General features: G+C 41.9%; 1 protein-coding gene across 1 annotated transcript in view; it reads right to left on the bottom strand.

Annotated features, from left to right (window-relative positions):
- The window catches only part of MACROD2 (mono-ADP ribosylhydrolase 2), a 2,987,523-nt gene that overhangs the window by 214,213 nt on the left and 2,758,854 nt on the right, over positions 1 to 14,456 (bottom strand). The window contains exon 10 of the mRNA XM_073553810.1: positions 2,982 to 3,047. Coding sequence (XP_073409911.1) covers positions 2,982 to 3,047 — 66 coding nt within the window. The remainder of the gene's footprint in view (positions 1 to 2,981; positions 3,048 to 14,456) is intronic.

The following is a 14,456-nucleotide window of genomic DNA, read 5'->3' on the forward strand; positions in this document are numbered from 1 at the left end:
ACACTACCATGCCTGGCTGGAGATTCGCTGGCACAAACCACACGTCACTCTCCTGCTTGATGGCATTCCAGAGCTCCTGCACTGTGTGGCTTCGATTCCCCAAAGAAATTAATTTCAATACGGCCTGTTGACGTTTGGCCATGGCTGTGCTCATATCGGTCGTAACAGGCTCCTGCAGCGCTGATTCTGAGGAACTGGAGTATGAGGAGGAGTCAATGTGTACAGACTGGATTCCTGCCATCCTTGGAGTTGGCAGAACATGTACAGCGCCACTCTCAAGATCTGTACCCGGCTCCACAACATTTACCCAATGGGCAGGGGGGAAAGATATCGTCCCTGTCCATGGTTACTGGTCCACGCATCGGTGGTCAGGTGGACCTTGCTACTGATGGCGCTTAGTAGCGCATGTTTAATTTTTCCCTCCACATGCTTTTGCAGGACAGGGACGGCTTGCCTGCTGAAATAAAAGCGGCTGGGCATGTTGTATTGTGGGACTGCCAATGCCATTAAGTTACGGAAGGTGTCAGACTACACCAGCCTGAATGAGAGCATTTCAAGGGACAGTAGTTTTGCAATTCCAGCATTCAGAGCCTGTGCTCGGGGGTGGTTTGCCGAGTATGGGCACCTTTTCTCCCATGCCTGTGCTACCGATGGCTGTAGACTGGCCTGGGAGTGTGAGGATGACAGGGAACGTGGTGCTGTTGGTGGAATGACACTGTGTCTCTGTACAACAGTGCCAGAGGTTCTTCCATGGCGATCCTGTGAAGAAGCCGAACCAGCTGTGTGTGAGCTGGAGGAAGAGACTACAACACGAGCTGAAGAGGTGGTAGGTGGCGCTGTAGGTTGGCCTAGGTCTTCAGTGTGTCTTTGTAACTCCACCACGTGCTTGGTCTGAACATGTTTCCACTTATTTGTGGTATTGAGGTTGCTGACACTTATCCCTCTTTTCACTTTTTGATTACACATCTTGCATTTGAAAAAGCAAATGTCATCTGCAACTGTGTCAAAAAAAGACCAGGCACTGCAAGTCTTGGGAGCGTCCGTTTTGGGTTTTGGAAGAGGCATGCTCCTAATGGGTGCCAAAGTGGAGGCTACAGGCAACTGAGTCTGCCCTCTCCCTCTCCCTCCTTTTTTGGCCATTCGGGGAATCTCTTCCTCAGAGCTGCTCCCACCACCTTCCTGTACCTGACGCCATGATGGGTCAAGGACCTCATCATTTACACTACCCTCTTCAAATGACTGCTTCTCCTGGGTAGTCTCGACAGCACAGTAAGCACCAGAAAGTGGCACCTGAGTCTCATCATCAGATGCGTACTGAGGTGTGCTGACCATAGGCACTGGCCCACCCGCTTCTTCAGATTCAGAGAGACAAAGCTGTTGCGTATCACTGCATACTACCTCTTCTTCAAATTCTCGAATGCTGCTTGACTGGCCCCCTCTTTCCAAGCCAACAGATTCAGAGAACAGAAGTAGAGATGGCTCCTGTCCAGGGCTCTCTGACTGCCTGGGCAATTTGGCAGGTGATGAAGAGACAGATGGGTGCTCTTCAGTGCTCTGGACCTGAGAGGATCTGGAACTAATTGAAGTCGATGCGCTAGCTGCCATCCATCCGACAACGGCTTCAATTTGTACGTCCCGCAGCAGTGGGGTACAGCGAGCTCCTACAAAGCTGCACATAAAAGGACTGTTCCCTGGGAAAACTGGGGGATGCTGAGTCACTGGTGCCCGCAGCCGGCACCGAATCCCCACGTCCTCTCCCTGCAGAAACTCCACGACCACGTGCCTTACTCCCTGCCTTCTTCATCTTGGTAGACTGATAAAGATAGGCAGAAAAGTACTAAGGGCTTAGTGTGCTTATTCCTGAACAGCTGCTAACAGGTATAAGAAACACTAATTTGATAAAGTGTGGACTAGACTTTAATATGAGCTAATGTGGCCTACACAACTGTAAAGTGGAGTGTTTGGTGAACTTTATGAACTTTTTTTTCACAAAAAGACACTGGATGTGCCCAAAGATGTAAAACCGATAGTATCACAAACTTTTTGTAGCTATTACAATGCAGGAAGGTAACCTACAATGCAATAGATGAGGCTCCAAAAAATAGGCTAATACTAATCTGGCTGGGGCTGCAGGGCACAAGCCAGCAGAAAAGGCTCCTCTATCTACTCCTATATAGTGTTTGCAAATATTCTAGCTGGATACGGATGGAACCATACTAATAGGAGAAATCTGGAAAAATGAGCAGCACTAATGCAAAAAAAGGACAATGTATGAGGCAGTGACGCACGCAGAGCGGACTACAACCGGAGGTGGCTGCAGAACACACTACAGCGTGAGCTGCACTCACACACAGAGACCTCACAGACAGCCGTGAACAGCGCTGCAAGGCAAAAGAAAGCTACAGCGGTTGATAAAGTAGCCTGGGTAAAGCACAATATAGCAAATCGCTAGGTCACTCTGTCCCTCAGAACAGCAGTGTCCTATCCCTAACTGAATTCACAGCTGAGTGAACCCAAAATGGCGGCGGCGGCTTTTATAGTGCATCATGACATCATTTCAGCAGCCAATCACAGCCATGCCAGTAATTACATGCCTAACATGCTCTAACAGGATGTGCCCCCACTTCTTAGGATCCTCATTGGCTGAATAAAATCAAACTGGCTCATTGCATTATGGGAATTTCTGATTCCAGTATTCGATATACTAAAAGTATCGGAACTCACTATCGGAATTCCGATACCGCGAATATCGGCCGATACCCGATATTGCAGTATCAGAATGCTCAACACTAGTAATGAGTAAAAATGCTTTTATAGTGTCTGAAATTACTACCTCTTGTGGTCGGCATTCCACAGCCTGACTGCTCTAACTGTAAAGAATCCTTTCCTAATTAGCTGCTGGAATCGCTTTTCTTCCACTCGGAATGAGTGCCCCCTTTCCTTAGAATGGCCGGAATCAATGACTTTTTAAATATACTCACTGATGTCATCTTTGCTTTTCTGGGTTGTTTCCTCTTTCTTTATTTCTTCAGTGTCATCATCTTCATCTTTATTTTCAGCACGTCATGAAAGTTGAAAACAGTGAATTAATGATCACATAACACAGATATTCATAGTGGATACAGTCACATTTCCAGAAATCAAATCCTTTATTATTGCATTTATATGCATTAATTAAAGTCAAAATTTCACCAGGAGAAAGGAAATAGAACGTGTCACTTGGAGTTTTGAGATGGGCCTTCACCGTGGCCCTGCTGCCTGAGAGGGATGAGATATTATGAATGGTTGTCCTCTCCTGGGTGCCATATAAGCCTCCCGGTGAGCTGAGCTCTGGTAAGGAGGTGGCAGGCCCCCTCAGCTGCGCCCTCTCCTCCTTCTGTATGACACCCCGTGCACTTGATATAAATATGTTGTCCGTTCGTTGTTGTACTTTGCAATGTATATGTTTCCCTTTAATGTGCTGTGTCTGCCATGTCTGTGATGTACCTAATAGAGGCAGGGACAGAAACAGTTAACTGGTGGGTTGGGCTAACAGCAGAGAGGGAACAAGCTTCTGTCTTCCCTCCAGAACTGCCTGGGACCTCAGACAGGACAGTTTCATGTGGACACAGGGCATTGCCAGGCCTCCAGGATGGGAGGGAACTGCTGTCCTAAAATAAGGACCCGAACACTCAGAGTGAGACTTGCAATACGGGAGTTAGGATTTGCCAGAAAGGACCCCGCTTCTGTAGGGCTACGCCCAGCGTGTGGAATTCCTCTTAACTTGGACCACTGCAACTGCTGTGGGTGCGGTTGGAGAACGGAACAGGGAAAGAATAGGAAAACCAGTATGGTACTCTTGCCTTTACTCCACTAATGTTCAATAAAAGTTATTTTCCCCGTTGGAGTACAGCGTGTCCCTGGATCATCTATTGTCTGGACTGATGTGGAACAGGGAGAGAAGGTGACTACACGTAGAAAAAAGGGCCTATTCATCCCATATTAATTGTACAAGAGGCCGGGGTGTATATAGACTGTGTTTAGTGGGTGAGCTGGGTCCTGACTACTACCCCGGTGCCCCCTTGTCTTACACTCCCACAATCATGACTTGTGTAGCACGGGAATAATGTGTTACCAGACTCAACCCTGCCATTCAGGGATGTAGAAATGGCATAGAAAGGGGTAGGGTTTATAAAATGGTAAGTTTACGTGTTAAAAATTTTGGCACTTCACTTTATGCATCATACTACTGATTCTCCAGAAGAATTTCTAAAGTTTTATGAGTATACTGAGTTCTGTCAGGTTCTCTCTATGACCTGAGTCCTAGTGGCAAAAGTGACCAGTTTTTGCTTTTTTCTTTTATTCCCACTGCTTCCCCCCAAAAAAAGGGGAGGTGGGAGGGGATAATGTAAGGTATACAGATAATGTAGGGGTAAGGATCATGAATTAATATACATATTATATATTATCATGAAAATTTTAGCATGAGGATTACTGAATTCACTAGTGAGTTGATCATTGGTCATAAAGTTAGACAGTCGTGTTAGAAATTCTGTTTTTTTAATGTGTTTTTTATCCAAGCATTCATTATTGTTTGTTTTGCCGATGGGGAAAAGAAAATGGAGAATTTGTACTATGAGTGAGTATGGATGATCTGTGGTGTAAGAAAGTGATCTATACAGTGGGGCAAAAAAGTATTTAGTCAGTCAGCAATAGTGCAAGTTCCACCACTTAAAAAGATGAGAGGCGTCTGTAATTTACATCATACGTAGACCTCAACTATGGGAGACAAACTGAGAAAAAAAAAAAAACAAGAAAATCACATTGTCTGTTTTTTTTTCATTTTATTTGCATATTATGGTGGAAAATATGTATTTGGTCAGAAACAAGCAATCAAGATTTCTGGCTCTCACAGACCTGTAACTTCTTCTTTAAGAGTCTCCTCCTGTAGTAATGGCACCTGTTTAAACTTGTTATCAGTATAAAAAGACACCTGTGCACACCCTCAAACAGTCTGACTCCAAACTCCACTATGGTGAAGACCAAAGAGCTGTCAAAGGACTCCAGAAACAAAATTGTAGCCCTGCACCAGGCTGGGAAGACTGAATCTGCAATAACCAACCAGCTTGGAGTGAAGAAATCAACTGTGGGAGCAATAATTAGAAAATGGAAGACATCCAAGACCACTGATAATCTCCCTCGATCTGGTGCTCCACGCAAAATCCCACCCCGTGGGGTCAGAATGATCCCAAGAACGGTGAGCAAAAATCCCAGAACCACGCAGGGGGACCTAGTGAATGAACTGCAGAGAGCTGGGACCAATGTAACAAGGCCTACCATAAGTAACACACTACGCCACCATGGACTCAGATCCTGCAGTGCCAGACGTGTCCCACTGCTTAAGCCTGTACATGTCCGGGCCCGTCTGAAGTTTGCTAGAGAGCATTTGGATGATCCAGAGGAGTTTTGGGAGAATGTCCTATGGTCTGATGAAACCAAACTGGAACTGTTTGGTAGAAACACAACTTGTCGTGTTTGGAGGAAAAAGAATACTGAGTTGCATCCATCAAACACCATACCTACTGTAAAGCATGGTGGTGGAAACATCATGCTTTGGGGCTGTTTCTCTGCAAAGGGGCCAGGACGACTGATCCGGGTACATGAAAGAATGAATGGGGCCATGTATCGTGAGATTTTGAGTGAAAACCTCCTTCCATCAGCAAGGGCATTGAAGATGAAACGTGGCTGGGTCTTTCAACATGACAATGATCCAAAGCACACCGCCAGGGCAACGAAGGAGTGGCTTCGTAAGAAGCATTTCAAGGTCCTGGAGTGGCCTAGCCAGTCTCCAGATCTCAACCCTATAGAAAACCTTTGGAGGGAGTTGAAAGTCCGTGTTGCCAAGCGAAAAGCCAAAAACATCACTGCTCTAGAGGAGATCTGCATGGAGGAATGGGCCAACATACCAACAACAGCGTGTGGCAACCTTGTGAAGACTTACAGAAAACGTTTGACCTCTGTCATTGCCAACAAAGGATATATCACAAAGTATTGAGATGAAATGTTGTTTCTGACCAAATACTTATTTTCCACCATAATATGCAAATAAAATGAAAAAAAAACAGACAATGTGATTTTCTGGATTTTTTTTCTCAGTTTGTCTCCCATAGTTGAGGTCTACCTATGATGTAAATTACAGACGCCTCTCATCTTTTTAAGTGGTGGAACTTGCACTATTGCTGACTGACTAAATACTTTTTTGCCCCACTGTAATTGGGTGGCATGAATCATTGAACCAGTTTATATATTGTGACCTGAATATCCTTTCTTTTTTTTTTTTAATTTGCCATATTGTTGTAGAGATATGTAAATATATATTTTTATTTTGTGCACAGAATATGATAATTTTTAGGGTCTTTAGATTGGGGTGTTGCTCACAAGAATCTTTGGGGGAGTGTCATTAAGCCATTCGCCACAATTACCTATGGTTAATGACCATAAAATTAGCATACTGTGTGCACTGAAAAAAAAGACACCTATATCTTTGGAATGTTATGGTGGATTTAGAAAAAAAAAGTCTAATACTTAGGGGGAGTGTGGGGCAGCAGGAAATAAAATAAGAGCAAAAGCTGCCCACTTCTGATCTGGTGACAAGTCCTCCTTAAATCATAGAAAACTTTTTATCTCCCAGCTCATCGTCTCCCGTTTATCTTATGTTACCCTATGGTAATTATACAAAGGTTGAATGTTTATTTTTTACGTTTTATAAAAAAAGCTAAGAAAAATAAAGTGTTTGTTTCATTCAGACAGACTAATCAGACAGGACGCTGTATTTCTCCTCCATGACAAACTGCCCTTGTTTAAAATAATCAACATTAATGGCCCTGTAACAAACAGAGGAGGGCCACGGACGTCTCCCTGACATCTGAGCCTGGCAACAATGCTGGAAATGAAACCATATCGGACAGCTGACATTGCTAAATGTTGAAGTGACAGAGGCCGAGCTAACTGTCTCTGGCAAGAATGATAAGTGTTCATTTCCATATACCATTATATACATTTCATGACATATCGCATTTCTAGGCATTTGGCCGATAAGGAAGAGGTTGGAATTTGCTTTGGTTTTTAAATAAACTCAAATCAGGTGATGTGTCAATGTATGAGACATTTCATGCATGTTTTGTAAGGTGATAGGAACCTGCACTGGATTAACCAGTTAGTCCCCTCTAACAAGTAAAGTGCTGCGGAATGTGTTGGCGCTATAGAAACAAAATTACTATTATTTATTTATTTAGTGCAGATGATATTGGGTGACAAAATGATACATTTGATTTAATATTATTACCATGGCACATCCTCATTTTTTTTGTATTTCTTGCTGCAAATATAGTGCAAAGTCCTCTGCAGTGCAGTATTATCAGTGACACCTCAGTGTCTTTTAGGCTACATTCCTGCAATGAGCTTTTGTTGCATTTTTAATGTTACAGAATTGCTGCACCTATTATCTCAATTTGGTTACCTGCACTTTTTTAATGCCTTTTTCTGTTGGTTTTTTTAACATGCGTTTTTGACAAAAATTTATTGACATACTTAGATGCACATTACATGTGTTTTTGATGCTTTTCACCCCAGAAACAAACTTAACCCCTTTTACCCCAAGGGTGGTTTGCATGTTAATGACCAGGGAAATTTTTACAATTCTGACCATTGTCACTTTATGAGGTAATAACTCTGGAACTCTTTCATAGATTTTGGTGATTCTAACATTGTTTTCTTGTGACATATTGTATTTCATGTTAGTGGTAACATTTCATTGATATAACTTGTGTTTATTTGTGAAAAAAATGGAAATTTGGCAAAAATTTTGAAAATTTTGCAATTTTCCAACTTTGAATTTTCATGCCCTTAAATCACAGAGATATGGCACACAAAATACCTAATAAGTAACATTTCCCATATGTTTACTTTACATCACCACAATTTTGGAACCAACATTTTTTTTGTTAGGAAGTTATAAGGGTTAAAATTTGACCAGCGATTTCTCATTTTTACACCACCATTTTATTTTTACGGACCACATCACATTTGAAGTCACTTTGACGGGTCTATATGATAGAAAATACCCAAAAGTGACAACATTCTAAAAACTGCACCCCTCAAGGTGCTCAAAACCACATTCAAGAAGCTTATTAACCCTTCTGGGGCTTCACAGGAATTTTTTGAATGTTTAAAAAAAAAAAATGAACATTTAACTTTTTCACAAAAAAATTACTTCAGGTGCAATTTTTTTTATTTTACCAAGGGTAACAGGAGAAATTGGATGCAAAAGTTATTGTGCAATTTGTCCTGAGTACGCTGATACCTGATATGTGGGGGGAACAACTGTTTCGGCACATGGCAGAGCTCAGAAGGGATAGAGCACCGTTTGACTTTTTCAATGCAAAATTGGCTGGAATTGAGATCGGACGCCATATCGCGTTTGGAGAGCCATGTGCGTGAATAGTGGAAACCCCCCAAATTCTAACTCCAACCCTAACCCCAACACACCCCTAACCCTAATCCCAACACTAACCCTAGCCCTCACCCTAATGGGAAAATGGAAATAAACACATTTTTTTAAATTTTATTATTTTTCCCTAACTAAGGGGGTAATAAAGGGGGGTTTGATTTACTATTTATAGCTAGTTTTTAAAATTGGCAGCTGTCACACGCTAAAAGACACTTTTTATTGCAAAAAATAGTTTTTGCATCACCACATTTTGATAGCTATAATTTTTCCATATTTTGACCCACATGGGGGACATTTGAGTTATGTGAGGTCTTATTTTTTGCGGGACAAGTTGAGGTTTTTGATGGTACCATTTTTGCACACATGACATTTTTTGATCGCTTTTTATTCCGATTTTTGTGACGCAGAATGAACAAAAGCCAGCAATTCATGAATTTATTTTTTTGGGGGGCGTTTACACCGTTATGCGTGTGGTAAAATTGATAAAGCAGTTTTATTCTTTGGGTTAGTATGATGACAGCGATACCTCATTCTTTTTTTATGTTTTGGCACTTTTATACAATAAAAACAATTTTATATAAAAAATAATTATTTTTGCATCGCTTTATTCTGCGAGCTATAACTTTTTTTATTTTTTTTGCTTATGACGCTGTATGGTGGATAGTTTTTTGCAGGACAAGATGACGTTTTCAGCAGTACCATGTTTATTTATGTCCGTCTTTTTGATCGCGTGTTATTGCACTTTTTGTTCGGCAGTATGATGATAAAGCATTGTTTTTTTCACTAAAGGGGTTAACTAGTGGGACAGGTTTATAGGGCGGGTCGTTAAGGATCTGGCGATACTAAATATGTGTACTTTTATTGTTTTTTTTAATTTACAAAAATAAAGAATTTTTTAGGGAATATTTTTTTTTTAAATTTATTTAGGAATTTTTTAAAATTTATTTTTACACTTTTTTTCTACTTTATTACATTGTCCCAGGTGGGGACATTACTATATAGTGTCAGATCGCTGATCTGACACTTTGCACTGCACTGTGTCAGATCAGCGATCTGACAGGCAGTGTAGGAGGCTTCTCAGTGCCTGCTCTCAGCGGGCACTGAGAAGTCACCTCCCTGCAGGACCCGGAAGTCCCCCGTGGCCATCTTGGATCCGGGAGCCTGCAGGGAGGAGGCCCTCGGAACAACATGAGCACATCACGTTGCTCTAAGGGTCTCAGGGAAGCATGCAGGGAGCCCCCTCCCTGCATGATGCTACCCTATGCCCCCGGAACACTGCGATCATGTTTGATCACAGTGTGCCGGGGTTTAATGTGTCGGGAGTGGTCCGTAACCGCTCCTGACACATAGTGCCGGGTGTCAGCTGTGATAATCAGCTGGCACTCGGCCACGATTAGCTGCGCTCCCACCGTTAGAGCAGCTGATCTCTATGACATACTATCCCATCCATGGGCATTAAGGCCCAGGGCACATGGACAGGATAGTCTGTCATATGTCAGGAAGGTGTTAAAACATGTGTTTGTTTTTCACATGTTGCATTTCTGCACCTAATTCCAGTCTATGGGTAAATTCCGCACAGAAAACTCATTGTACCAGCAAGAGAAATTGACATGCTGCGGATTTCAAACATGCACCAAAGGACAGAATACGTTGTATTAAAAAAGTACAGTGGGCATGAGATTTCTATTAAACCCATCCACTTTGCTGGAACTGTAAGAAGTTGCGTTAGTCACACAGCAAAAATACACAACAGGAAAAATGCACTAAAAGCTCATCATTGGAACTTACGCTAAGTGTCACGGGTTTACCGCGACAGAGAGGGACCAGAAGACTGCAGCATCTCATTTCACTCCTGCACTAATTAGAAGCACTTCACCATCATATTAAACAGTGCAGGCTTTGCTAGCGGTGCAGGGGTTAATCTGTTCAATTAAGAGCTTTCCTGTTTTTTGGTCTCAGCTGTTCAGTGTTGGCCATGCCCTGCTTCTATATATATTTGTTAGAATCTGTTTAGCTTGTGACTTTCTGCCATTTTTTTGTTGTTTTGTGGCTGCTAGTCTTTTTCCTCTGGTGCTGGGTTTGTCTTGGGTCAGGTGATTGTATCACTCTTTATTACCCAGCATCTGCCTCCCAGTCCTTGCTGGACAACAGTGTTAATCTGCTTGAGTTCTGGCTTGGTGCTTTGCTTTGCCTTCTGTGTGTAATTTCTGCAGTGCTGGGACCTGTTAGGAGGTCACCCGTTTTTGTGCCCAGTCCTTAAATCTTTCAGGGACCCCTTCCCACATTTATAGGTCTTCGCTTGAGATTAACCTAGGATCATCGGTGGGTCTATTCGCAAGGAATTGGTCGCCCACTCCATTGTAGGGTATCAGCATAGTCATAGTGAAGGGTCAGTTTTCCCCCTTCTACCCTAGACCTGTGTTGCAGATCAGTAATAATATTCCCCTCTTCCAATCTGGGATTGCCAGTGTTAAGCTACAGTCACACTATCAGTATTTGACCAGTATTTTACCTCATTATTTTTAAGCCAAAATCTGGAGTGGGTCAAAAATACAGAAGTGGTGTTTCTATTATACTTTTTCTCTGATCATTCCACTCCTGATTTTGGCTTACAAATACTGATCAAATACTGAACCTTAGTTTCACACAACCTGGCTCTGGAGCTGGAGGTGTTGGTTGCTTGAGGAGGCCTTTAGAGTGTTGTTTAGAAGACTGGTGATTTGTCTGTGTGCATATCTTCTTCCTCTCCTATTTGTTTTTTCCCTTCCTTTACTTCCCGGTGTTCACCTCTGTTATTTGTGAGTGCATATTGGCATGACTGGCATTTTCATTTATCCCCGTACGTCATCCTTTGTTAGTCTGATTTATGTATTCTAATTCACTACAAACTCCCCACTATCTTGATTGGTTGGGAAGACAGATTAGGGCTGATTTAGGCGCTCAGCAAGGTACATTGGCCCTGGCGTCTTTACCATCAGGAGTAATCCGATGTGCAGTGATAGCTAGGGTGCCCCTAGCTATAGGGATAGGGAAGGAGGCCATAGCCCCAGGATATGATGCAACAGAGTCATGACACTAAGACTGCATATAAGTCACTACGCTCCTTTCTGCCCAGGTCTCATAATTTTTGTTACATAGGCAATTTATAGACAAGAATGTTAAACCCATTCTCATTTCCCTAACACAGCAGAAAAGAACATTTTAGCGGTCATCAATGAGGTAATATGTGGCTAGTGACCTGTTGTCATCAAATCAGGAGCCAAAATACAAGGATCCATCTGCCGGCCATGACTAGGGGCTATTTTTTGCTTCATGTATTATATATATTGGATACATAGATATTAAAAAAGGTTGTCCTGACTCTAAAATATTATTTAAAGCATCACGCCAGAGTATTTTTTAATTTCTGAAGTGGTGACATTAATGTAAGTTCCCTTAGCCTAGTAGTATACTTAGCAGCTGCTCTATCTTTTGGCGCCAATCTGTTCCCATGCCGCAATCATGTGACTGCAACTTCTCACTGACCAGAAGTTAGAGGTAAGAGTCACAAGCTCTCAGTGTCAGTCTATGAGATCCTCATTTTGATTCCTGTTGACTTACATTGAGTGGCGACTTCTGGATCGCTTAACAAACACTGGAGTGATTCAGCAGGTCACAAACTGTAGGAAACCAGCAGGAGCGGCACTGGGAAAAGCTGAAGATTTTGGCTGGAAAGTATAATACCTGGGGCAGGGAGCTTAAATTAGTGGAACCATTCCAATATTGCAGTAAAAGGTTATAGGAAGTTTCGCCCCCAGCAGTTCACCCCACAGGTACAAGAAGGTCAGTGCTGAGTCAGGTAAAAGTTCACAAAATGTTTTGATTTTAGATTGGATTACATTCCCCACCTAAATCAGCCCTCATTCACACTACAGTTTTTGAATCCATTTATTTTTTTTGTGTTATGTTTTTGTACCACAAAAATGTTTTAGAAACGTTTTGGAAAATGTCTTGTTAAAATTGCGGGCAAAATGCTCTGACACTATAATGCAATCAGTTATGAGGTTAACAGATGGAAACAGTTGATTTGACATGTCACAAAAGTGCAGCACTCTGTACAGTACTTTTGTGACATGTGGATTGATGACGGACGGGAAGTCAGGAACCAGAAGGACAAACTGGCGAAACATCCAAACACAAAATTCTGGAGGCAAACCAGGGTACAAACATCCGGGGGCGAACTGCTGCGGACGAACTGCTGGGGGTGAAACATCCGGGGGCGAATTGCTGGGGGCGAAATGGACGAAATGTGAGGGGGCAAAATGTACCCGGGGCAAACTACTGGGGGCGAAGCATCCAAATCCTGCAGTAAAAAAACGCTTGAGTGATGTTTTAAAACAAAAAGCTCTGCGCAATGTACAATAATACATGCAGTAAAATAGCAAAATGAATAATGCTCACCTTACTGGTACCCAGCTTATCCCATTTCAATGCTTCTCGGTTGCCCCACTGGTCTCATCTCACTTGGGCAGCCCTATGATGGCTGTAGCCAATCACTGACCGTAGTGGTAATGTGTTGCTGAAAGCTATGAACAGTGATTGGCTGTAGTGGCCATATGTCAAGAAGGATCAGGAAGCATAGACCCTGTGTCTGTACTTCCTGCTAGGTCCGGACATGTAATATCTTTCCCTGGCTTTTTGCTGATACTCTACTTCTGTGTGCCTCAAATTTTTATTCAGACAAATTTTCCAAAAAGATTTATATGTTCCAACGGATATTCTATCTAAAAAAAGCACCATAAGGCATCACATATTGTAGAACGTAGATTGCCTAAAGCTTCACAGTACAGAACAATATGGACTCCATGTGCCACCGTACACGGACAGCGAAGGGGGTTTTTTATTTTTCACTTGCTTTTTTTTATACTTTTCAATGATAAGTTATCACACATAATTTAGAAAAAGAAAAACATTTCAGAATTAATTTTTTTTGTTATCTGAGATTCAATTTCTCATCATTAATAAACATTCTCATCCCTATGTAGCCACTACCACAAATAGACAAAAGCCATCTCACATAATTATTTTGTGATTTCAGGTGAAACTTTTAGTCGCTGTTAATGGGATACTTACTGGAGCGTACCGTGTGCAGTATTATAAGCAGAATAATATTGGTTTTGATACCTGATATACTTTCCCAATCGAGGAATAGCAGATGAATAAATTAATGCAGCTTTCCATTTATTACATAATGTGACATAAGTGCTTATAAAAGACGCCACACAGGAAAACATGCAGAATTAAATCTAACACTCAAAGCAATGTCCTTGCATACAAATCCCACAAAGGTAATTCAATAGACTGTTGAGCGTTCTGGGTACATTTAATAACTATCAGGTTCTCCGAGCAAGAATTTCTTTAGGTGACAGAAGACAAATGTAACCTATTTACCCTGTGCTCTGAAGAGAGACGCCTTCATTTAAATCATCTTTTTGCCATACGCATTTTTAAATAAACTGCAGTGTAATTTACTGGAGAGGTGTAAAGTTAGAAAAATGCATTATTTTAAAGCAATAAAACTCTTTATTACAACTGAACCCATAAGGGTCTTATTACTATAGGGATATGTGGCCATAGGTAAAGCAGAATTTATTAGCCATCGTGGCTAGAAGTCTGGTGATCTACAGCTCAGATTATTTTTCATTTAGTTAATTCTTTGCTACTATATAAAAAAATATATATTACAAGGTGACTTTTTAATGTTTTATGCAAGGGTAGGCGCAGACGACAGTTTTTCTCACGTTCCAAAAAAAAAAAATTGTCCAATTATTCTGATCAGAGTGGTATCAGTTTTTCTCAGAGGTGGAGAGAAAAAAAAAGCGTATCCACCTTCTCCATTCTGCTGACTTTGATTTGACACTTGGATCAAAATCGGACATGGCTACGACTTCTTCTTTAGATGACTCGGTCATGTGCACAGCCCCATACA

This window comes from Dendrobates tinctorius, unplaced genomic scaffold (assembly GCF_039654945.1).
Source record: "Dendrobates tinctorius isolate UK_male_01 unplaced genomic scaffold, ASM3965494v1 ptg000203l, whole genome shotgun sequence".
In the NCBI taxonomy this organism is placed as follows: domain Eukaryota; kingdom Metazoa; phylum Chordata; class Amphibia; order Anura; family Dendrobatidae; genus Dendrobates; species Dendrobates tinctorius.